General features: G+C 45.4%; 1 protein-coding gene across 1 annotated transcript in view; it reads left to right on the top strand.

The window, feature by feature from the left end:
• The first annotated feature begins 1,821 nt into the window (after positions 1-1,821).
• The window catches only part of LOC138947276 (cyclin-dependent kinase 2-like), a 30,670-nt gene continuing 7,695 nt past the window's right edge, over positions 1,822-24,796 (top strand). Inside the window, exons 1-5 of the mRNA XM_070318719.1 lie at positions 1,822-2,078; positions 3,701-3,778; positions 4,624-4,744; positions 5,857-6,027; positions 21,983-22,084. Coding sequence (XP_070174820.1) covers positions 1,939-2,078; positions 3,701-3,778; positions 4,624-4,744; positions 5,857-6,027; positions 21,983-22,084 — 612 coding nt within the window. The 5' untranslated portion in view covers positions 1,822-1,938. The remainder of the gene's footprint in view (positions 2,079-3,700; positions 3,779-4,623; positions 4,745-5,856; positions 6,028-21,982; positions 22,085-24,796) is intronic.

The raw sequence follows: 24,796 nt of genomic DNA, 5'->3' as shown, positions 1-24,796 counted from the left end.
GTACACGTGTGCAACTGAATTAGGAATGGTACATTTACTGTTAAATAACATCTGTAAACACATTGGATATTTTTTAATTCGGATAAACTTCGGCACACTCACACAACACAAAAAGATAGGTAATGTATACATATACACGGCACATGCATACCCACTCTCGACTGCGAGTGAAGCCAGAGTATAACAAAAAATTATAGTTTCATTGTTGCTTTCAGCCAGTTCCACTGATTTAGACTTGCACCTGAGAAACTCTCGCAAAAAAACAAAACAAAACAAAACAAATAAAACAAAAAAACGCCGGGACTCAACTGAGGGGGGATCTACGGCTCAGACACAACCAAATACCTACCCACTTACACACGAAGATGTAAAATGAATAAAAACAAAAACATTAAAAGCCTCTCAAGTTCTTCTCAGAGGCCAGCGAACAGTGAGTAACCTACCCACTCACACACACGTTTCAGTCAGGGCCGGACTAGGCAGGCTAAGAGGAGGGGGGGGGGCGGTTGCCAGTGGTGGTCCAGGGGGATGTTCCCCCCGGTGGGGGTCTGAAGCTGAAGCTGATGGGTAGGTCATATTCTGAGATAGGAAAATGGTCGCTCCTTGCATGAAACGGCATAAAATAAACAATAATAAAAAATGTTTTAAATAAGTGAGGTCAGTACATGTTTAGGCTAGGGGGGGCGGGGGGGGGGGGGGTTGCGCAACCCACATAACCCCCCCCCCCCCCCGGTAGTCCGGCCCTGCGTTTAAAGATCATCACGGAAACTGACCTGAATCACAGGCGGAAGGTATCGTCCACTGGACTACTACTATCACAGAAAGACTACTTTCTGTGATAGTAGTAGTTCAGTGGACGATACCCAAAGACTACTTTCTGTGATAGTAGTACTGTAGTCCAGTGGACGATACCTTCCGCCTGAGCCTGAATCTGGCAGTGCTGCTGAGCAGTGATAACAAGAGCGAAACCAAAGTACTCCGGGCTATAAATAGCCGGCGGCAACAATAAAAACGTATCTGCAGCAACAGAAGCAACATCATATACTTGACAACGACATAACCAATCCTTGACAGGAGTCAGTTAATATCCACACCCAGTGCTTCGCCGTTGAGGCGGTGTAACACGAAATTTTTACTCCACGAAAAATTTACTCCGGAGTAAATATTTCGTACGAAATTCTTACTCCGAGTACACTTTTCGTACGAGAAAAGAACTCCCCAAGGCACGAAAAAATTACTCCCTTCACGAAATTTTTACTCCCCATTTTTTTTACTTCCAGTAAAAATCTCGTACGCAAAAAAGGGGTTGCGGGCGAAGGGATAATGCCAATAAGTGATCTTGCGCACACGAATGTCGCCGCCTACCCTCCTCAAGTTCCACCCCTTCCACCACGACCACCAAGACTAACAGGGGACAAGGGAGTAAAAATTTCGTACACCTGGCATGGGAAGTTAAATTGCTCGTGTTGGGGTGAAGTAATTTATTCGTTATTTATTCGTCAGGGGAGTAACATTTTTGAACGAAATGTTTACTCGGAACTCAGTCTTGGGGAGTAATTTTCTCGTGCAATGGGGGAGTGCTTTTTTCGTAAAGGGAGTAACTTTTTCGTACGAAATGTTTACTCCGGAGGAAAAATCTCGTGGGAGTAATTTTCTCGTGTTACAGCGGCACGTTTCAGATGCACAAAACGTACAGACCGTGTGACAAGGCTGTAGCATCATGACTCTTCGGCGAAAGTGAAAGTGCACCGCATTGACGTAAACAAACACGAGTAGCGTCCCTTGTTCGAACAGCCAATCACAACAAAGAGACTCGCGGGAAGCTTCCACGCGGAATTGTAGCAGACACAAAAGAGACTATCAGAAGGTTTGCGGTCCTATGACAGTGTGCACGCATCAGTACGGGCTGAAATTTGAAGAAACTTCCATCACACGAGGATGGAGAACTTCCAGAAGATCGAAAAGATCGGAGAAGGGACCTACGGAGTGGTTTACAAGGCTCGTGATCTCACTCGCCCGAATACGGAAACTTTAGAAGGAAATGCCTTCGTCGCTTTGAAGAAAATCCGACTTGATGCGTAAGTCACTAAGTGCAAATGTTGGTTTACTATCGTATCGTGGCAGATACAAATACATTATGCCTTTGATCACGGGCGGTTGCATCGTCACACACACACACTGCGTCATGTCATTGTCAGTCAATCATTCTCAATGGGTGTACAGTAAGCATAACATTAACATTAACAAGCATCGCTTGAAAGTGAAACATTAACCTTTTTTTGAGAATTATGAAATGAATAACATCAGTGAAGTGATAAACGTGACAGTTGCCTAGGCCTACCTTTAAAACATCCCCACCAGCTCAGATGTCTCAGAAGCGGCCCGACTAAACTACGCGCCAGCACGCGCTACCTTGAACCATAGCACTTATATACTTTATTTTTGAGTCACTTGAGAAAAAGTGACTCTATGTAATCGGTCAGTGTTAGTCTGTCCGGCCGGCCGTCTGGCCGGCCGGACGGCCCTTAACGTTGGACTTTTCTCGGAAACTATCAAAGCGATCGGGCTCATATTTTGTTTAGTCGTGACCTCCAATGACCTCTACACTTTAACGATGGTTTCGTTGACCTTTGACCTTTTTCAAGGTCACAGGTCAGCGTCAAAGGAAAAATTAGACATTTTATATCTTTGACAAAGTTCATCGGATGTGATTGAAACTTTGTAGGATTATTCTTTACATCAAAGTATTTACATCTGTAGCCTTTTACGAACGTTATCAGAAAAACAAGGGAGATAACTAGCCTTTTCTGTTCGGCAACACACAACTTAACGTTGGGCTTTTCTCGGAAACTATAAAAGTGACCGGGCTCAAATTTTATGTGAACGTGACTCATTGTGTTGTGAATAGCAATTTCTTCCTGTCCATCTGATGCCTCATATAATATTCAGAACTGCGAAAGTGACTCGATCGAGCGTTTGCTCTTCTTGTTATATTTCTAGTTAGTTCATCGTCCATTCTCACATAATACAAAATTTCAAACTTCAATGATGAAAATTACGACGAAAGTTATGACGAGTTTAAGGAGAGCTTATGCACTACTCTCAAGTCCGATGATATCCGCCATTGACTGAACAGCGCGCTACCACTTTGGAGTGGACGCTACCTTGATCCATAGCACTTACATACTTTATTTTTATATTTCTGGATGGACGATGATCTAACAAGAAATATAAAAATAAAGTATGTAAGTGCTATGGATCAAGGTAGCGTCCACTTCAAAGTGGTAGCGCGTTGTTTAGTCAATGGCGGAAATCGTCGGACTTGAGAGTAGTGCATACTCTCTCCTAAAACTCGTCATAACTTCCGTAATTTTCATCATTGAAGTTTGAAATTTTGTATTATGTGAGAATGGACGATGAACTAACTAGAAATATAAAAATAAAGTATATAAGTGCTATGGTTCAAGGTAGCGCGTGCTGGCGCGTAGTTTAGTCGGACCCCTCAGAAGGTAACTGCATGTTTCTAGGAGTTGCAGATTGTGATAACCAAATCAGGTCCTACTCCTAAAAATACATTGCTATAATATATATCAGGGAACTTAAATTGCTTCTAAAAACTGCTTGAAGTTGGAGCATGAACTTTAAACAAATTGTATAATATGGGTTGATGTAAGTTTATGAAATGCAATGGCTTTTGCAGAGAGTCGGAAGGAGTCCCAAGCACAGCTATCAGAGAGATTTCTCTCTTGAAGGAACTTGACCATGATAATGTTGTGAAGTAAGTTCCTTTGCGCATTTTTGTGTGTGTGGTGTGAGTCTGTGACTGTGAAATCGGTTGCTTGTCTCTTTCCTTGCTTGACCTGTGTGTGAATTGTTTTTATTAATGTCATCTACATTGTATCTGGATGGGCACACACCATGAGAGCGATATCCTTTTTTGAATGTTTCTGTGTGTTCCTTTCTACTGATTTCATTTTTTTCTGTTGTGAATTGTGATGTGGGTGTGATCTTTACCTGGATTGATGTACAAAAGTCCTATGTCACTGTCAGTGTCAGTGAGTGAATGTATTCTGAACTCTCTGTTTGGTCACGGAGTAGGTGTTTGACAAAATAAACTTATTGTTAACAACTATGCTGTACTGATTCCCACAAAAAGAAAAAAGATTAAAATGTAGTAGTAGTACAGTACGCGGTACCCCTCTTTTCAGACTGCCCAAACCGTTCGAGTCTTAAAACGGGGGTAGATAATTTACAAAGATTGTGAACAGAAAAAGGAAGGTTCTTAACACTTTCTACCCCACCTATGTTGACCAAGTTTTTTTTTAGCCGAGACCAGCTGTGCTGCAGCAGGTCACTCAGAAGTGCAGGGACTGTGTAGCAACACGCTGGAATGCAGGCGTTAGATCGACGTTACAGGAAGTGACTGTGTGTACGGATATATCTGTACCAGCTAGGTCAGATAGAGCCATATGAGTGGGTACGGGTACCTGGGAGACAATGAGTTAAATAAGGGGATAAAGGTGGGGGGGGGGCAATCATAAAAAGGAGGTTCCACTGTACATTAACGGATGTTTCAAACTGAAATCATATTTTCTGAACTCTTTGCAATGATTAACTCCACAGGCTACTGGACGTCATCCACTATGAGAAGAAGCTGTACCTGGTGTTTGAGTACCTGGACAGAGACCTGAAGAAATACATGGACAACGCTCCACCTGAAGGCATACCATCAGATCTCATCAAGGTAGGACCACAGGGATGACCAAATCTCAAAATTGTAACTTGCCCACCGGGCGAGTAACTTCAAGAAAGTCACTAGCCTGGCAGACATTTTGCTGGTCCGGTGCATACCAACAGTTGGCACAGCACTTTACTCTTTACTTTGAGAATGTGATGGAATAAAAGCTAGAGTGAATAAACAGGTAGGCACGATCTGAGTGGCTACACCTTCTGAAGTAATCCCTCCCTTCAGTCTCAGAAGATACGCTGCAACAAAAAGTCATGTACAATGGAACTGCCCTTTTGTGACCTTCCAAAATCTAAGAAAATCAAGTCCTAAAAGACCGGCACAGTTGGCCTAGTGGTAAGGCGTTCGCCCCGTGATCGGGAGGTCGTGGGTTTGAACCCCGGCCGAGTCATACCTAAGACTTTAAAATTGGCTATCTAGTGGCTGCTCCGCCTGGCGTCCGGCATTATGGGGTTAGTGCTAGGACTGGTTGGTCCAGTGTCAGAATAATGTGACTGGGTGAGACATGAAGCCTGTGCTGCGACTTCTGTCTTGTGTGTGGCGCACGTTATATATATATGTCAAAGCAGCTCCGCCCTGATATGGCCCTTCGTGGTCAGCTGGGCGTTAAGCAAACAAACAAAAGTCCTAAAAGGGAGGGAGTAGATTTACAGAGGCTTTTAACAGAACATGTGAGACAGGAGGAAGCCTTAAAAGGGGTTCGACTGTATTACTATAAGGCCTAAAAAAAAAATAGGTGTGGTTACGGTAACCCGACCTACCCTATTTTTAGGGGCCGACCCTATAACTTTTTATTACATTTGTCAAAACAAAAAAACCAAAAAAAAACCAGTGCAGAAAGCGCTCGAGTCGCCCACTTATTTCCCTATCAAGTAGGTTTAATTTGTACACATTAAAAAAAAAAGTTTAAAAAAAAAGTGATTGCCTACCTTCCTACCCTATTTTTTTGTGGCTATGTTACCTTAACCACACCTATTTATTTTTTTGGCCTAACACTAAAAGTCAGTTACTGTGTGCCAGCTAAAGAGACATCTTAGGACTGACACAATACTTGACAGAGGAATGTGAACATGAGGCTGTTGTGTTCCATGTACTGAACCTTGTTTCAGAGCTACATGTACCAGCTGTTCTGCGGGATTTCCTACTGCCACATCCATCGAGTGTTGCACCGTGACCTCAAGCCGCAGAACCTACTGATCGACTCCAAGGGCAACATCAAGCTTGCTGATTTCGGCCTGGCCCGCGCTTTTGGCATGCCTGTCAGAACCTATACACATGAGGTAGGCATAACGTCATCCTGTGAGTTCTTCATTCGAATTTGTGTGTGTAAGTTGCATAAAAGTAATACACAGACCTGTTTACCCTTACTATTTTGGAGTAATTTATTATTTTTTAGGATTTTGGGAAAAAATATACTCCATTTAAGCCCAGACTACTATTTTCAAATGTGCTTCAAATTAGGGTAATGTTGGCGTTTGTAACCACTGGGTTACTATTTCGGTGATCAGATTACTGTTTTTTGGACTTGACCATTACTCTTGTCAAGTTTTAGGGGTAAACATGTCTGAATACATGTCAAGTTCTTATCAAACCTGTTTACCCTACGATTTTGGCGTAGCAAACTCCGAATTTGGCACTACACTGCTACGACCATAAAAATAAACTACGCTTTCCGTTCATTTTCTGCTCCGCAATTACTTGCACGCCGACCCCAGCGCCGATCCAAACTTTTCCTCGCCCGCAGTTTGACTGGTTCATGGTTAAAGCCTGCCCGCCATAACGCCCGCCTAAGTTACTGCGTTATACACTCTCGCGCAGTCGGCTGTCGCACTGAAAGATCGGCTCTCCTAAACACAGCTCTTTGACCCTCTTTCGCGTCTCGCTCGCAGTTGGACTGGTTCAAGGGGTTCAAGGTTAAAGCCGCCCGCCATAACGCTGTGCGGAAGAACAAAACTGAACAGAGAGCCAGCATGGCTGATGACACTCTGGACAGCCTTCTTGCGGTGAAAGGGTCTAAGAAAACGCCTGTCGATGCTGTTGGTGCCCTCACTGGTTCTCAGCCCAAGAAGCTCAGAAGTGCATACTATCAGAGTCTGAAGAAGACAAATTCACAGTGACTGTCTGCACTTGAAAAACCTTGAATGCTGTTCTTTTCTGTTCTGTTGTTCTGAAAGATTGAATACGGTCATAGTACAGTTTGCCGATGACCTTGCTACTACTTTTCATACCCCTGCTACTATGTTTGGTTATCTCTGCTACTCCAAGACATTTTGGGGGTAAACAGGTCTGTCTTATCATAAAATCAGGTGTTCTTGGATGGACAAAAAAAATCTGATCTTCAAGTTCAAACATCATGGTGTGACAGGAATGGGCGCCAAACTTCACTGTAGAGCTGGCTAGTGTGAGGTGCTTGTTGCTTGTCTGAGGCTTCCAAAAAGGCTTTCAAACTTACAGTTAAGTGCTCTGTCGCAAAACTGGCTAGCCCTCTTATAGCAGTATGGTCCATTACAGTTTTGTTTCATTTTCATAACTTTATTGTCCCATCGCTGGGAAATTCAGGTCGTTTCCTCCCAGTGGAAAGCAATCAGCAACAGAGTTACGCTACCAAGGTGTGCGCGTGTTTAGGTGTAATCAGCCACCTGCACTTTGGCAGAATGACTGAGGTCTTTTACGTGCCACAGTGGTGACACGGGGGTGGAACATGGATACCGTCTCTGAGTTTGCACAGAAAGTTGATCCGTCCCTAGGATCACAAGTCCAGTGCTCTACCAAGTTCAAGTTTTATTAGTCCATAACCCATGGGGGCATTTTGAACAATCAATACAATCATGATTATGCTATTGTCATCATTTTCACGAGTTTTCATTCACAAGCACCTGGGAAATAAATCTCATGTTCCCCGGGGAATAAATCCCCGGTTACCATAGTTGCAGGAAGCCCTATTACATGGATAATCAAAAGCAAACCCAATAGAAACGCTCGAGGATTCTTCGGCTCTTTTCATTGGCGTTTCCCGCCTGCCAAACGGTTGTGTGACGTGTCTAGTGTGTTGGCGAAGTGTCTTGTGCTTGTCACTTCTCGCTTTCAGCCCTCACCGCTGGCTAGCACCGTCTGTCCTTTTTAGGACAATGCGAAAAGAGAGCAGAATGCGTCAGTCTCTCCTGCCAGTACAATAACCTCTCCACAACAAGCCCTATGTAGTGCCTCCATCGCGGCGACAGGCGTAAACTGGGTACCGCAAGGCCCCAGGCTAGACTACAAGGACTCGGAGGAGGTTGGCCCCTAGACGTGCGGCATGCGGGCCCACCGGTGTGTGGAAATGCCCAGGTGCCCACGAACCAACCTCCAGCTATGGGTCAAATAGCCGGGCAGGATAGGCTCGTCAACCCTGGCAGGCAGCTATCCTAAGAGAAGACCACTCTGAATTCAAAACGAGGGTAGAGGAGGCTCATCATCCATGGAAGGAAACTCGTCTAGGAGAAGGAAAACTCCGAAATGAAACCCACGCAGTCCCTCGAAGACGGAACGGCACTGGCCTTTTTTAGGCGGGGAGCAGACCGGGTGCCTACGCTATCCTCGACAAATGGTTGTGTCATCAACGAATTGGCGTTTCCCCAGACCTAAACAGACACTGCTTTGCAAAGTTCCCAAAACCAACTGGCAAACTGGCAAAAGTAAACAAAAAAACAAAACTACTTCAATAAATTCATCACAAACAAATGAAACCTACCGATGTGTTATGTCTTCTTACAAAGTCATGGAGTGCGTGTATCTTTGTGAGAAACACGAACGTCAAGTTCAAGTCAAACTAATTGACCCCTGACACACACATTTTGACCCGTGCACAAGACGTTGTATCGATAAACGAAGCACAAAATAAGAAATAATGATAAAAGCAAAGAAAATAGCAACAAGATATGCAAACGTCTCACAAAGCCGAGCAAGCAGATTGTCAGGTCTAATGAAAAACAAAGAGGTACTGAGTCGGAAACAAGATCGCGATTCTTTCCTTCGCTGCACGATGCAAATCTTCTGTGACCTTTGATCCAACGTAGCTTCCACATTCGATTACTAAGCTTAATACTCACAACTGAAAGCCGAGGGAGTGGAATACCGAGATGAACAAACAGAACTGTGCATACTCAAACCTGACATATTCATCCCAACATTTTATGAACTAAAAAATACAGAAAGTTGCTTTCACACGCCAGCTTTGATTGCCAGTGGTTATCCGCACGGAACTTGTGTGGTTATCAACACGGAACCCGTGTTTCAAAGCATGGCTCCCTGTGTTGATTGTGATCTTATTTTCTCACTACCAAAATGATGGCAAAAACGATGTTTAGATGTTTGGTGGTTTGTTGTCAGACCAGCTTTTTTTTGTCGGTCCTCGGGGGGCATATATCGACTTTTTTTCATATTTATTGACCGCGGCCTTCGGCCTTGGTCAATAAATATGAAACAAAAGACAATATGCTCCCCCTCGGACGACAAAAAAGCTGGTCTGTCAACAACCCATCAAACATCTTATAATATACTAAATAAAAAAATAAAGAAAAAATAAAAAAAAACTTATGGAAAACTTTTACAAATTCTATTAATAAAGTCCACAATATTCTTTAGCAATTTCTTTTTGTTAGTAGCAAACAACTTTTTAAATTTAAGTGCATTAGGTTTTTTCCAATAGTAAGGTGGTAACAACTCAGCTCTTTCTTCTTTGAAAAAATCACAGACAAATAAATAATGGAATTCATCACCTATGAGGCTATGTCTTGTGATACACATTTGGTGCAAGTTCTTTCTGACCTCAGGATGTTAAGATAACGTTCTTTCTGTACAGGCAAATTGTTGTTTAATGTTCTAAATTTCATCATGGAAACATATTGCTGATATGGCAGGTGTGTGACATAGTCTTCACATGCAAAAATATCTTAAAACATTCGATAATTCCAAAACATATTTTTTGTTCCAATTTCTGTAAACCATTTATGGACATACTGGTCATACAAGCTTCTTTATACTTTCTTTTTAAACCGTGCGCTTGAGTATGGAACATTTTCTTGAAAAGTCCAAAGGCCAGAGAGACCAATTTCATTTAAGGTTTTTTCAATAAAACATAAATAATTAGATTCAATCATCTTGTTGATATATACTGTTCAAAAAAAGAAACGCATAGCTTGTAATATTTGGTTAATTTAGTTATATGGCTACAAGGATATCCACCAAACTGCAGAAAATGTTTATCTGGTCGTCGACCTTTCGTCCATTGCCACAAGTGAGCTCTGCACGTGACGCATGCGTTATCAGTGGCTACAATGTCAAAATTGCTCATTTGGCATGACCACTCGTCATGCTTCAGTGTAATCTCGTGAAACTCGGGGAATATTGAGCTCTCACCATGTCTTCCAAAACCCATAAAAGCGGATTGTTCGCCACAAAGAAATCAGACGACAATTCAGCGACGAAAGATGGCCCGATTGAGCAGAGAAGACCGCCAAATTGCATTGGGTCGTTTACAAGCAGGCCAAAGTCAAAGTGCAATCGCCAGGCACTTCCACGTGTCCCAGAGCACCATCAGTAGACTGTGGGTCAGGTTTCAAGCCACTGGCTCCGTTGCTGACTTGCCACGAGCGGGAAGACCAAGGGCGACAACTGCTGCTCACGACCGCTTCATACAGCTCCGCCACCTGCGGAATCGTTTCCTGTCGGCCTCATCTGTCCAGGCTCTCCCCGGGCCACACACCGATTATCGGACCAGACCGTGCGGAACCGCCTGCATGAAGCTGGTTTGAGAGCTCGCAGACCTCACAGAGGAGCTGTCCTCACCCGCCGCCATCGCCAGAACCGAGTGCAGTGGGGCAACCAGCACCTTCGCTGGACCGTCCGGAATCACTGGAGACACGTGTGGTTCAGCGACGAGTCCTACTTCCTGCTCCAGCGACATGATGGTCGGAGGAGGGTCTACCGGAGAGTAAACGAACGTTACGCGCCCAACTGTGTGGATGAGGCACCCGTTCATGGTGGTGGAGGCGTCATGGTGTGGGGGGCGATCAATACCGCTGGAAGGAGCACCCTGGTGCACGTCCAAGGGCGCATAACTGCCCAGCGATACGTGGAGGAAATTCTGCGCCCACACGCCCTTCCTCTTCTGGCTGACCAGGATGCCATATTCCAGCAGGACAACGCTCGCCCGCACACAGCACGACTCACCACCCAGTTCCTCACCGACCACCATGTCCAGGTGCTTCCCTGGCCATCCATGTCGCCAGACATGAACCCGATAGAACACCTCTGGGATGAATTGGACAGACGTGTGCGCAGGCGAGAAGAAGCGCCGGCAAATCACCGCGATCTATTGCAGGCACTTCAGGAGGAGTGGGACACCATCCCACAGCAAGATATCCGGCATCTGATCCAGTCCATGCCCAGAAGGTGCCGGGCAGTTGTTGCTGCTCAAGGCAGTCACACCCCCTACTGACTTGACAGCCTCGGCACCCAATCGTATTGATTGACTGATTGATTTGAAGATGCAAATGAACTGTGTGTGCATTCAACTGTGTCCATACCAAATTTCAAACAAATAATCTAAATATTGGATTTTCTGTTAATTTTTTTGAAAAATAAAACAAATTTGGCAAGCAGCAACTATGCGTTTCTTTTTTTGAACAGTATACAATTTATAAGTAAAGCAATACACAATACTTGAAAATTTATTTTTATGAATAGGACTAATCAGTTTATACCAATAGCAAAGCATTCTACATTTCATATTAACATCTAGTGGATATCTTCCAAGTTCACCAAATATCATAGCATTTGGAGTTGATTTTTTTAGTTTGAAAACAATTTTATAAAAACGCAATTGAAGTTTAGTAGCAAGTTCACAGGAACCAAAACCCCATACTTCACATCCGTATAGTAAAATTGGAGCAATCATTTTATCGAACAGGTCAACTTGTATGTCCACAGGCAGTGACAATTGTCTACAAGTACGCAAAAGAACAAACATTGCTCTTGAGGCACGATCATATAGATTCTTCTGTGCGACTGAAAATTTATTATTATAATTAATCTTAAGGCCCAAGTACATTACATCAAACACTACTTCGATTAAATTGCCATTATACGTAAACAATGGTTTATTTCTAATTTTACCTCTGGAAAAAACTATAACTTTCGTTTTGTTTATACTTAGACGCCATTTTAAACAGTATTCGTGCATTTTGTTTAAACATTCTTGCAGGTTTTTTTCAGACTCTGAGCAGATCACAGTATCATCCGCATACAGTAATAAAAACATTTGAAACAAAGCATTTACATCAGTATCATCCATTCCAACCACAATAGCCTCTCTTGACATAGATTGGGCCAAAAAAAATAATAGGTGTGGTTACGGTAACATAGCCCAAAAAAATAGGGTAGGAAGGTAGGCAATCACTTTTTTTTTTTAAACTTTTTTTCTAATGTGTACAAATTAAACCTACTTGACAGGGAAATAAGTGTGCGACTCGGGCGCTTTCGCTTTCATTGCGTTTTCTGCACTCGTTTACTTGTTTTTGTGTGTATTTTTTTGACAAATGTAATAAAAAGTTATAGGGTCGGCCCCCAAAAATAGGGTAGGTCGGGTTACCGTAACCACACCTATTTTTTTTTTAGGCCTTGTAAACCATTACTGTTTTCCAACAGAAAAGGCTTTAGATCATTTAAAAATAGAGCAAAAAACAGCGGTGACATGTTTTCCCCTTGTCTTGCTCCACACAAACTGGGAAAATATCCAGAACACTCATCATTAACTTTAACGCAAGACTTGGCATTTTCGTACAAATTTCTTACAGTTTTTGACTCACATGCGAAGCAAAAGTGAGTCTATGTACTCACCCGAGTTCCCGCAGTGGGGCACTGCGGTTATGAAATTAAAAGCCCCTCCTGTTTTTGGAACCGCAGGAGCTTTCTAGTTTGCTGTTAGGTAGATTTTTGGTTCCTCTTTCCTGTCATGCTCTCTTTTTCTTCATGAATTCTTTTCTTTTTTCTGCCTTCTTGCTCATTCACCTGTATTTTTTCCAAAAATCTCTTCTCTTGCCGCTTGTCTCGCGATTCATGTATAGTTTAATCTGTTAGTGTTCTGATGTAAGTCCAGCAGTAGATAGGTTAAGCCTATTTTAACATACTGGAAACTGGTAATCTTCCAGTAGGTATTAATTTAGTTTTACTAAAGCCTGCTGGGACACAAGTAATGGGTTAGTGCATTTGTAAACAGGAATCGCTTGACAAGTGGCCCCCTTCATCCCCCCCTTCCTCGTCCTGATATGGCTCTGCGTAGTCGGCTGGACGTTAAGCAACAAATAAACAAACAAACTCACCCGAGTCGTCCGTCCGTCCGGAAAACTTTAACGTTGGATATTTCTTGGACACTATTCAGTCTATCGGTACCAAATTTGGCAAGATGGTGTATGATGACAAGGCCCCAAAAAACATACATAGCATCTTGACCTTGCTTCAAGGTCAAGGTCGCAGGGACCATAAATGTTGTCTAAAAAACAGCTATTTTTCCCATTTTTCCCATTTTCTCTGAAGTTTTTGAGATTGAATACCTCACCTATATATGATATATAGGGCAAAGTAAGCCCCATCTTTTGATACCAGTTTGGTTTACCTTGCTTCAAGGTCAAGGTCACAGGAGCTCTTCAAAGTTGGATTGTATACATATTTTGAAGTGACCTTGACCCTGAACTATGGAAGATAACTGTTTCAAACTTAAAAATTATGTGGGGCACATGTTATGCTTTCATCATGAGACACATTTGGTCACATATGATCAAGGTCAAGGTCACTTTGACCCTTATGAAATGTGACCAAAATAAGGTAGTGAACCACTAAAAGTGACCATATCTCATGGTAGAAAGAGCCAATAAGCACCATTGTACTTCCTATGTCTTGAATTAACAGCTTTGTGTTGCATGACCTTGGATGACATTGACCTTGGGTCAAGGTCACATGTATTTTGGTAGGAAAAATGTGTAAAGCAGTTCTTAGTGTATGATGTCATTGCTAGGTTTAGTAAAGGTCAAGCTCAAGCATGTGAGTCGTATGGGCTTTGCCCTTCTTGTTAAAAACTTCCCATTAACATCAGAACTAACTAATTTCTCCCATAAAAATGCACGGCAAACTTTATCAAACGCTTTTTCATAGTCTACCAACTGAGCTTCCGGGCCCGGTGCGATTTATGTTACACATTCTTATTTATCGTTTTGCAGTTTAAAAATTCTATTTCGCTAAATGTTTTAACTTTTATATACGAAGTATGATCTAAACAAAATGATCAAACGTGATTTTCGCAGAGACTGTACCGCGTATCTGGCCCAATTTAATCACATATTCTTACTCCAATTCTTATGAATGCATTGACTTTAGTCCCACATGCTAGATGTCGAAAAACCTCTCAAATTACCTGCCCTTAGTAGGGTGGTAACCAAGCTAAAAGCGACGCCATAGCCGTTGCTATGGCCTGACCTTGCTCGGTTACCCATAACACCCTGCGCACCACGTGAGCGCCAGCATCCGTAATGATCATTCTCGACTTTCGACTACACACGGTGGACGTGTCCGAATTTCGCTCTCACTTTTGGCCTTCACATGCCTGCTCGTCCGTGAGACTAGCCGGTTCTTGGGGGTCTACCTGTCCGTCTACCTTTTGGGTGAGATCTTTCCTTTTTACGTTTGGAATGTAAATGTTGATAGCTTTGTTTTGAACACGCACGCAGATAATTTTGTTCTGGGTGACTGTTTTTCGCCGGTCTTAAAATGGCCGACAACAAAGCTAAACTGAGTGCGAGACTGGAAGGCGACAAGGCTCTTAGCCCAGTTAAGAAAGCTAAAGCTAAGGGTAAAGCCAAGAGCGTTGATTTGCCTATTATGCGGGTAGAAGATCCGTCAAATAGCACTTCGTTTGATGTTCCTATCCCTCCGAGGACGGGTTCCGTTCGTTCACAGCTCTCGTCCCCTGATGGGGGTGAGGAGCCGGGGCCTTCAGCCCTGGGCTCGTTAAAGTCCGAATTGTTTGATTTTATTTCTCAACAGTTTGCGTCTCGCTCTGGGGTCCCTCCTCTGCCTCCGGCGGTAGGGGATCCTTCCTCCCTGGCTCGGCTGGGGTCGACGTCGTCGTCGACTCCGGCGACTCCTGCGGATGGGGGGGGTGGCCGGGCGGCCATTTCTTCTGCGCACTTGCTTGGTGCACCTGACCAGTTCGGGCCTTCCCTCTCTGCCTCTGGTAGTGCTGCGGTTGCGCTCGAACACTCTCTCCGTAAGGAGAGGGGGTCTGCTTCCTCTCTTTCTCTTCCCACTCAGCTTGCTTTTAGCAACACTGCAGTGGGAAGTCAGCTCTCTCCCCTTGTGGGAGAGGGAGAGAGGGGGTATGGTAAGTCACAGCCTGGGCCTGGTCCCACCTTGTCCCACTGGGGGCAGGGAGCTGTGTCGGCTTCTCACTCTTTCCCACCCACTGGGCGGGACTGGGTGGGGGCTGGTGTAGCGGCTCACCCTTTCTCGCCCGCCGGGCATGATCGGGTGTCCGCTGTTGGACTGACGTCTCAGTCAGTGCCGCTATTGTCCACTGCTAGCAGCCGCCCCTCTCCCCAGCAGGGGTGGTGGGGTGGTGGGGCAACGGGACTACAGCAGGTTGACGGGTGGGGGCGGCCTTTCACGGTCTCGCCTCTCACTCAGTCGTACCCCTCGCAGGGTTCGCTTGCTGCAGCTACGAGCCAACTCCCACCGCATGCAGCGGGCGGGGTAGCTCAAACTGGCCAGACTGGTTTTGACGGTTGGGGCCAAGCGCCCGGTCAGCGGTCTACCGACAATGGGCCTGGCGCGGCTTTGTTGGGTGGCCCCCTCCCCCCCGCCTTCTTGGCGGGCCTCTGTGCCTACTGTCTACCCTTCTACCCCTGTGGGGCAGGGGGGGGATGGTGGGTGGCAAGCGGGATCGGGTCACGCTTTTGTTGCTCCTGTCTCCCCTCCTGTGTACAGTGATACTGTACAGGCTGGGGATTCGGATTCTTCTGTGGAAGATGAGGAGTGTGTAGTCTTGCCTTTTGGGTTTAGGCAAGCCATGAGAAGAGCGGCTTGTGTGGCAGCTCGTTACTTTCCGGAGGGGGTGGTGGATTCAGGACAGGATGTCTCTTTTCCACCATCCGCTGCGAATGATTTTCGGCCTTCGCAGGAGAGTTCACAATCGTTTCGTTTTGTGGAATCTCCTGCCGTGGCTTATCACATGTCGCAACTTTTGGCTCGACCGGCCCCTCAGGGCAGCGGTCTGTCGCCAACTCCTTTCCCTTTGTTGCATGCTCATGATACAGCGCCTGCTTCAGCCGATCCATGGCTAGCGTCAAACGCGCAGGCCACTGCTTTTTCTCCGTTAGTGCAGAAAAAGCTGGACTGGAATGTGAAGTCAAGGAACTTTGTTCAGACTTTTGCTTTGCCGAGGGCAACTTTGCCAATTCCGCCGGAGTTGCTTGCCTTGTTGCCAAAGCAACCTTCTGCTAAGGAAGGGGTCTCGTTCTCGGACGCTTCTCTCTCTTCTCTGGAGGAGATAGGGCGTCTTGATCTTGAATTGGCTTCTATGGCAGAGTCTTTGCTCCGAGCTCTTACTCGAGCTGTTGCTGGCTCTTTGGAGCCTTTTAGACTCAGGGAAGACGCCTCAGCCAGTGACATCTCCATACTGCTTGCTGCTTTGGGGATGGTGAATTCTGAGAGAATGAGCATTTCAGCTAGGCTGTATGCTCATGCTGTCTTTTCACGGCGTGATTTGCTGCTTTCTCAAGCAGGCTTTTCCCAGCAGTCCACTGTGGACTCGCTGCGTTCCTCGCCTTTTGTTGAGGGCTCTCTCCTGGGTAGAGTAGCCCTGGATGCAAGGCAGCGGGAAGTTCAGGAGGCTAAAGACAGACATCTCGTTGGGATTTCGTTTAAAATCCCAAAGAAATCTCAGTCTTCTTCGAAGCCTTTCTGGAACAAGAAGCAGCACAGCTCCTCTCGTCCCAAGGAACAGGGAGATAAGGCCGCACCAGCTAAGGGTGCTCCTTATCCTAAGAAACCTTCGTTCGGGAAGGGGAGGGGTGGGGCTCGAAAGCCCTCCCCCCAATGAGGCTCTCCCGATCACACCACCCCTGTTCCCCCCACTCTTGTGGTGGCGGGGGGCCCCACCAGGGCTATTTCCATGTGGCAGGCGTTAGTGCACAGCCAATGGATTTTACGGGTGGTGCGATCGGGATTCCGGCTGTTGTGGGAGGGGGAAAAGGCTCCCTTGACCAGGGTTCCTCCTCCCTTTCGTTTTCCGGCCAGCCAAGAGGCCAGAGTGGCCATAGAGATAGAGATCAGGTCTCTTGGCCAAGGAGGCTATAGAAGAGATTGTGGATCACTCCTCGCCGGGGTTTTACGGACGCCTGTTTGTAGTGCCCAAGGCGTCGGGCCGCTGGAGGCCTGTTCTCGATCTTTCGTTCTTGAACAAGTTTCTTCGGAAGATCAAGTTTCGTATGGAAACACCAGCTTCGGTCAGGGAGGCCCTACGCCGGGGAGATTGGGTGACTTCGGTGGATTTGACGGACGCCTACTTTCATATCCTTATGCATCAAGTGGACAGAAAGTGGCTTCGTTTCCGCTGGGGTCATCGGATCTTTCAATTCAGGGCTCTGCCCTTCGGGCTGTCCCTGGCCCCGTGGGTTTTCACTATGGTGATCAGGCAGTTGGCCGCGCTGATCAGGCAAAGAGGTATTCGTCTACGGACGTACCTCGACGACTGGTTGATTTTGAATCAGAGCCAATCAGTGTGCCACTTGAACACTCAGGTGGTGTTGAACCGGGCTCTGAGCCTGGGGTTCTCTGTGAACCAAGCGAAGTCGGAATTGACTCCCTCGCAGAGGTTTGTTTACCTCGGTATGGCGTTCGACACTGTCGCTTGGACGGTCCGGCCTACGCAGGAGAGAATTCAGAAGCTTCATGCTCTCATTTTGGCCTTGGCTGGCAGCCAGCAGGCTTCGGTGAGGGTCCTTACCTCGATTCTGGGCCAAATGGAATCTATGGCAACTCTGGTTCCCTTAGGGAGGGTGTACAAGAGGCCTTTCCAGGCTGCGCTCAGCTCTCTCTGGGAGCCGGCTTCGCAGGATTGGGACAAAATCGTCCCCACGCAGGGATGGTTCAGTCACGCGACTGCTCGGTGGTTGGACCTAGACTGGATCTCTCAGGGGGTTCCCATCTCTCTGCCCCCTCCGGACATAGACCTCTTTACGGATGCGTCAATGGCCGGGTGGGGGGCTCACATCGGGGGCCAGACGGCCTCCGGTCTTTGGACTCAGTCCCAGCGTCTTTGGCATATCAATCGCCTGGAGTTAGAGGCGGTTTCCCTCGGTTTGCTTGCGTTTCTCCCTCTGGTGGGCGGCAGACATGTCCGGTTGCACACGGACAATACCACTGTCGCTGCCTACATCAACAAGCAGGGAGGAGCTCGGTCGTTTTCCCTGTCAGACAGGGCGTGCGAGGTTCTGGTGCGGTGCCACTCGCATCGGGTCATGATCTCAGCAGAGTTTCTTCCGGGCAAGCTCAACGCACTGGCGGATGCGCTCAGCAGGTCCTCTCAGGTGTTGCACACCGAATGGACGATCACTCATGGGGCGCTCCAACGCCTGTGGGCACAGGTGGAGAAGCCCATGATCGATCTATTTGCAACGAGGTTTTCAAAGAGACTTCCCATTTTGGTGTCTCCCTTTCCGGACACGGAAGCTTGGGCAAGCAATGCGTTGGAGATCTCGTGGAGCGGCCTTCAGGCCTACGCATATCCTCCCTTCCCTCTGCTCAGCAGAGTGGTGAGGAAAGCCGAGCTGAATCGTCCGGAGCTCCTGCTGCTGGTAGCCCCCTGGTGGCCTTCCCAGCAGTGGTTTCCAGATCTGCTGTTGTTGGCAAAAGGAGTTCCGATCCCTCTAAATCTAGTGCGGGGAGAGCTCGTTCAGCCAAGAACAGGCATCCCGCACAGAGACCCGCAGGCCCTGCGCCTACACGTTTGGAGACTGTGAGGTCGGAACTGCGGAAATCTGGCGCTTCAGACTTGACGCTGGATTTGGTCTTTAAGGCGCATAGGTCCTCGACTGCGTCTGTGTATGCTTGCCATTGGGCTGCCTGGGCCAAGTGGTGTAGGGAGGCGGGGGTCAATGCTGTGGCCCCGCGCTCTTTACAGGTGGCAAATCATCTCTCTTTTTTGTCTGCGCAGGGCAGTTCGGCCTCTGCTTTGAGAGTCCGACGTTCTGCTATATCTGCTACTCTGAGACAGATAGGCAGATTGATTAACGTTAACGGAGTGATTGCTAGTGTGATCAAAGGGGCCGCTCTCCAGGAAGCGCAGAGACGGACCTCTGTCCCGGCATGGGACTTATTTTTGGTTTTAGAATATTTGCGGTCTGCGGCGTTTGAGCCTTTGCAGGCTGCTAGCCTGACTGATTTAACACGCAAGACGGTTTTTCTGCTTCTTCTGGCTACCGCTCGGCGAGGCAGTGAGATACATGCCTTGTCGGGTTTGTCGGAAGACATCGCGTTTGAGCGCGATGGTTCAATGTCTCTTCATTTCCGGCCTGGTTTTCTCGCGAAAAATCAAAAGCCAGGCCAATCCCCGCCCGTGGTCCGAGTCCCCCCGCTTGGGACTATTCTGGCATCGCACGATCCTGACTTGGCTAACTGTCCAGTTAGGGCCTTGAAGTCTTACTTGGCTCGCACTCAGTTGGTTAGGGCCAAAAGCCAAAAACTTTTGTTCATTTCATTGAACACAAAATATGACAGGGACATATCGAAATTGACCCTAACAAGATGGGTGGCGACCCTCATTAGACGAGCATATAAGTGGTGGCTCTCTCAGGAGAGGGGGGGGCGTTCAGTCCTTCCTCTGACATCAGCTCGAGTACATGAGGCCAGAGCCTGGGCGTCCTCTGTGGCCGTCTTACGTTCAGGGCGATTAAGCGATGTCTTGCAGACAGCTTACTGGAAGTCAGACGATGTTTTCATCAGCTTCTACCTTCGTGACATCTCCTGCACGCGACTGGATGGCTCCAGTGCATTGCCGGCTTTGGTCGCTGCAGGGCAGGTGCTTGCAAGGACATAAGTAAGTTCCCTCCGCCTTTAGGAGGAATCTGCATTCATAAGAATTGGAGTAAGAATATGTGATTAAATCGAAAATTTTTAATTAAATTTTGATTTAATATAATATACTTACCCAATTCTTATAGTTAATACCCTCCCATCCGTCCCCGCTGGATTATGTCCTTGGGGGTTTGACTAATAGTCTCGAATGATCATTACGGATGCTGGCGCTCACGTGGTGCGCAGGGTGTTATGGGTAACCGAGCAAGGTCAGGCCATAGCAACGGCTATGGCGTCGCTTTTAGCTTGGTTACCACCCTACTAAGGGCAGGTAATTTGAGAGGTTTTTCGACATCTAGCATGTGGGACTAAAGTCAATGCATTCATAAGAATTGGGTAAGTATATTATATTAAATCAAAATTTAATTAAAAATTTTCGAATTACAGCTGTCATTAGAACTACTCTCCTTCTACATAGATGCAAAGTCACAAGTGCCTAAGCCAACCAGAAGAGGCCTTAGGCCAACAAAAAAAAATTGTCTGTTTCTGGTCACCCGACCGACCCTAAATTTCGGCGCCGACGCTAAACTTTTTTTTTCCAAACTCAAAAATTTTTTTTTTTTTTGTTGGTGGTAATCCTTTGAGTAATCCAGGGTGAGAAAATGAACAACAAAAACGTGTGAAAACAAAAGTCCGCTGACGATTTGTAAATGTGTTGAGTGTCTTGTCTCTATGTATAGTGAATCCAGTCTCTTTGCGCGATTTTTAAAGTTAGTTTTATTGGTCTACATTTGGGGTAAAAAAAAAATTTAAAAAAAAAATAAAAAAAATCCCTACCTACCGACCCTATTTTTTTTAGCCATGTTACCAGAAACAGACAATTTTTTTTTTTTTGCCTTAATGTGGCCTGATTTGGGGTTGCTCTTGAGCTCTGATTTGACGGCTTTGTTGAGGTCCTGAGTGCAGTGAAACTTGTTGGCAACAAGTCTGATTTTCAAAGAAGGTACAAACAGAAATCACAATGGGTGTAATCAGGTCTAAAGAACGTGTGAGGCAAAAATGGGATCATTTGGTCTTTTAGGAATGGAGTTACGGTCCTTCTTTTGTGAAGAATGACATTTTCATGAAGGAGAAGGGCAGTCTGGGTTTCGCAGTTTGGTCGCTGACTGCTAAACTCGTATGTAGGTTTGGGTAAAAAGGTTTATGCATAGTACGTGACAATGACAGTGCTGTTAGTAGACAGAAATAGGACAGCAACGGGACCTTCGTGGTCGAAAAATACAGTGAATAGCCCTGTTTCTTCTTTGAAAACCTCGCTTACAAATGTGATGTATCTCGTCATTTTTGTATAGACACACTTTGTTTCTGTGTTCTCTGGCACTAAAGTAGAAGGAAACCAAAGTCTCATAATCGGTGACTACAGTAACAACAAATTTGGGTCTACTGGGTTCACAACGGTTGAGTAGATCGCGTGCAAGAGGACCATGATGCTCTTTCCTTTCCCCTGTCAGCTAACGAGGCACCCATTTTGCGGCCAGCTTTTACAGCGGAAGATCATTGAGTAGAATTCTCTGGACAGTTCCATATGAAAGTTTAAGTTTTGCTTTTAATACTTGCATGTACTCTGTTTAATCTTAGTTCTTACCTTTTGACACAGCAGCTACATTCTCGTTTGAAGCGCTCTTCCGAAGTTTTTTTGCTTGCCAGAGTTATTCCCCTTTTCCCCAGTTTTGATTTCCCTTTTTTTCTGTCAGATTGTAAGATATGGAACAGCTTTGATTAATTTAATGTTCTTCAGCTTTGCAGACATTTTCTTTGCACCATCATCCAGCTACAGTCTTTCAAAGGAGTGAAGATTTTCATGGCGCTTGACAAAAGACCCCGTTTTGAAGCACAACCCAAAAGTGACGTATTTTAAAACCTCATTTATGACGTATTAACCTAATGACGTCATCTTTTAGAGGTCTACTAGTTAAATGGTTGACCTTTCAAATGATATATTACTTTTTATGATCAGTGACCTGAGACTTGTATAATCGCAGTTTGATCACTTTGTTTGGATCATACCTCGTATAGTGAACACTAGCATATCTTAACAGACCCTTACCTTGTGATGTGCGTGTGTTCCAGGTGGTGACACTGTGGTACAGGGCACCAGAGATCCTGCTGGGCAGTCGCTACTACTCCACACCTGTCGACATCTGGAGCCTGGGATGCATCTTTGTGGAGATGGTTCTTTTCTTTCTTTATTTGGTGTTTAACGTCGTTTTCAACCACGAAGGTTATATCGCGACGAGGGAAAGGGGGGAGATGGGATAGGGGAAAGGGGGGAGATGGGATAGAGCCACTTGTTAAGTGTTTCTTGTTCACAAAAGCACTAATCAAAAAATTGCTCCAGGGGCTTGCAACGTAGTAGATATGACCTTACTGGGAGAATGCAAGTTTCCAGTACAAAGGACTAAACATTTCTTACATACTGCTTGACTAAAATCTTTACAAACATTGACTATATTCTATACAAGAACCACTTAACAAGGGTAAAAGGAGGAACAGAATCCGTTAGTCGCCTCTTACGACATGCGGGGTGCAGAGAAATAAGGATGTGGAAAAGAAGACTTTTGGTAAGTGAAATAAAGGTGATGGATCCAGTCAGGTAGAAATAAGACAACAAGAAAAGAATTGGAAAACTGCAGGGAATAGTAGGGAGAGTTTTCTTGGAAGGAAATATAGGTGAAAGGACTGGTAAGGCAGAAATAAGATTAAAGAAGAGAAGTAAAGGGGTGGGGTAGCTTGGTGAGAACACTCCCGCCGCGTGAAGGCGACCCCATGGGAGCTGTGGAGATGGTCAGTTGCTGCATTTTACTACAGTGGAACCCCCCCAATTTGATACTCCCTCCTTTTTACATGGGTGGGATTCTTCCGGTATATATGCCGGAAATCCGGATTCGATTATGACATTTTTGTTTTCCTCTTTTTACATTTAGTCAAGTTTTGACTAAATGTTTTAACATGGAGGGGAAATCGAGACGAGGGTCGTGGTGTGTGTGTGTCTGTCTGTCTGTCTGTCTGTCTGTGCGTGTGTGTGTGTAGAGCGATTCAGACCAAACTACTGGACCGATCTTTATGAAATTTGACATGAGAGTTCCTGGGAATGATATCCCCGGACGTTTTTTTCTTTTTTTCGATAAATACCTTTGATGACGTCATATCCGGCTTTTTGTAAAAATTGAGGCGGCACTGTCACACCCTCATTTTTCAATCAAATTGATTGAAATTTTGGCCAAGCAATTTTTGACGAAGGCCGGACTTCGGTATTGCATTTCAGCTTGGTGGCTTAAAAATTAATTAATGACTTTGGTCATTAAAAATCTGAAAATTGCAAAATAATTTTTTTTTATAAAACGATCCAAATTTACGTTCATCTTATTCTTCATCATTTTCTGATTCCAAAAACTATAAATATGTTATATTCGGATTAAAAACAAGCTCTGAAAATTAAAAATATAAGAATTATAATCAAAATTAAATTTCCGAAATCGATTTAAAAACACTTTCATCTTATTCCTTGTCGGTTCCTGATTCCAAAAACATATAGATATGATATATTTGGATTAAAAACACGCTCAGAAAGTTAAAACGAAGAGAGGTACAGAAAAGCGTGCTATGCAGCACAGCGAAACCACTACAGCGCTGAACAGGCTCGTCAGTTTCACTCGGTTATGCGCAAGCGGCGGACTACGGTCATTGTGAAAAAATGCAGTGCGTTCAGTTTCATTCTGTGAGTTCCACAGCTTGACTAACTGTAGTAATATCGCCTTACGCGACTTGTTTTGTTTTGGTGTGGTTTGGTTGAGGTTCAGGATTCGTGACACTTTTCAGTCCCACCCATGTTTTTAAGACTTTGTTTTCTCAGACTTTCTCTTCATAACCTCTTTGAAATTACACCCATTACCCTCCTTTTTACATTTAGTCTTCTTCTTCTTCTTCTGCGTTCGTGGGCTGAAACTCCCACGTACACTTGTGTTTTTTGCACGAGTGGAATTTTACGTGTATGACCGTTTTTTACCACGCCATTTAGGCAGCCATATGCCGTTTTTGGAGGAAGCATGCTGGGTATTTTCGTGTTTCTATAACCCACCAAACTCTGACATGGATTACAGGATCTTTTTCGTGCGCACTTGGTCTTGTGCTTGCGTGTACACATGGGAGGGTGTTCGGACACCGAGGAGAGTCTGCACACAAAGTTGACTCTGAGAAATAAATCTCTCGCCGAACGTGGGGATGAACTCACGATGACAGCGGCCAACTGGATACAAATCCAGCACGCTACCGACTGAGCTACATCCCCGCCCCTACATTTAGTCAAGTTTTGACTAAATGTTTCTATAACCCACCGAACTCTGACATGGATTACAGGATCTTTTTTGTGCGCACTTGGTCTTGTGCTTGCGTGTACACACGGGGGGGTTCGGACACCGAGGAGAGTCTGCACACAAAGTTGACTCTGAGAAATAAATCTCTCGCCGAACGTGGGAACGAACTCACGATGACAGCGGCCAACTGGATACAAATCCAGCACGCTACCGACTGAGCTACATCCCCGCCCCTACATTTAGTCAAGTTTTGACTAAATGTGTTAACATAGACGGGGAATCTAAACGAGGGTCGTGGTGTATGCATGTGTGTGTGTGTGCATATAATTTTAAAGCGATTCCGAGATAACTACTGGACCGATCTTCAGGAAACTTCACATATAGTTCCTGGATATGATATCCCTAGACGTTTTTTTCAGTTTTTTTTAAAAATTTCTTTGATGACGTCATATCCGGCTTTTTGTGAAAGTTGAGGCAGCACTGTCACGCCCTTATTTTTTAATCAAATTGGTTGAAATTTTAGTCAAACAATCTTCGACAAAGGCCGGACTATGGGATTGAATTACAGCTC

Source organism: Littorina saxatilis, linkage group LG14 (genome assembly GCF_037325665.1).
Source record: "Littorina saxatilis isolate snail1 linkage group LG14, US_GU_Lsax_2.0, whole genome shotgun sequence".
Classification (NCBI taxonomy): Eukaryota; Metazoa; Mollusca; class Gastropoda; order Littorinimorpha; family Littorinidae; genus Littorina; species Littorina saxatilis.
The sequence above is the reverse complement of the archived record's forward strand: the minus strand, read 5'-3'. Positions and strand labels throughout refer to the sequence as shown.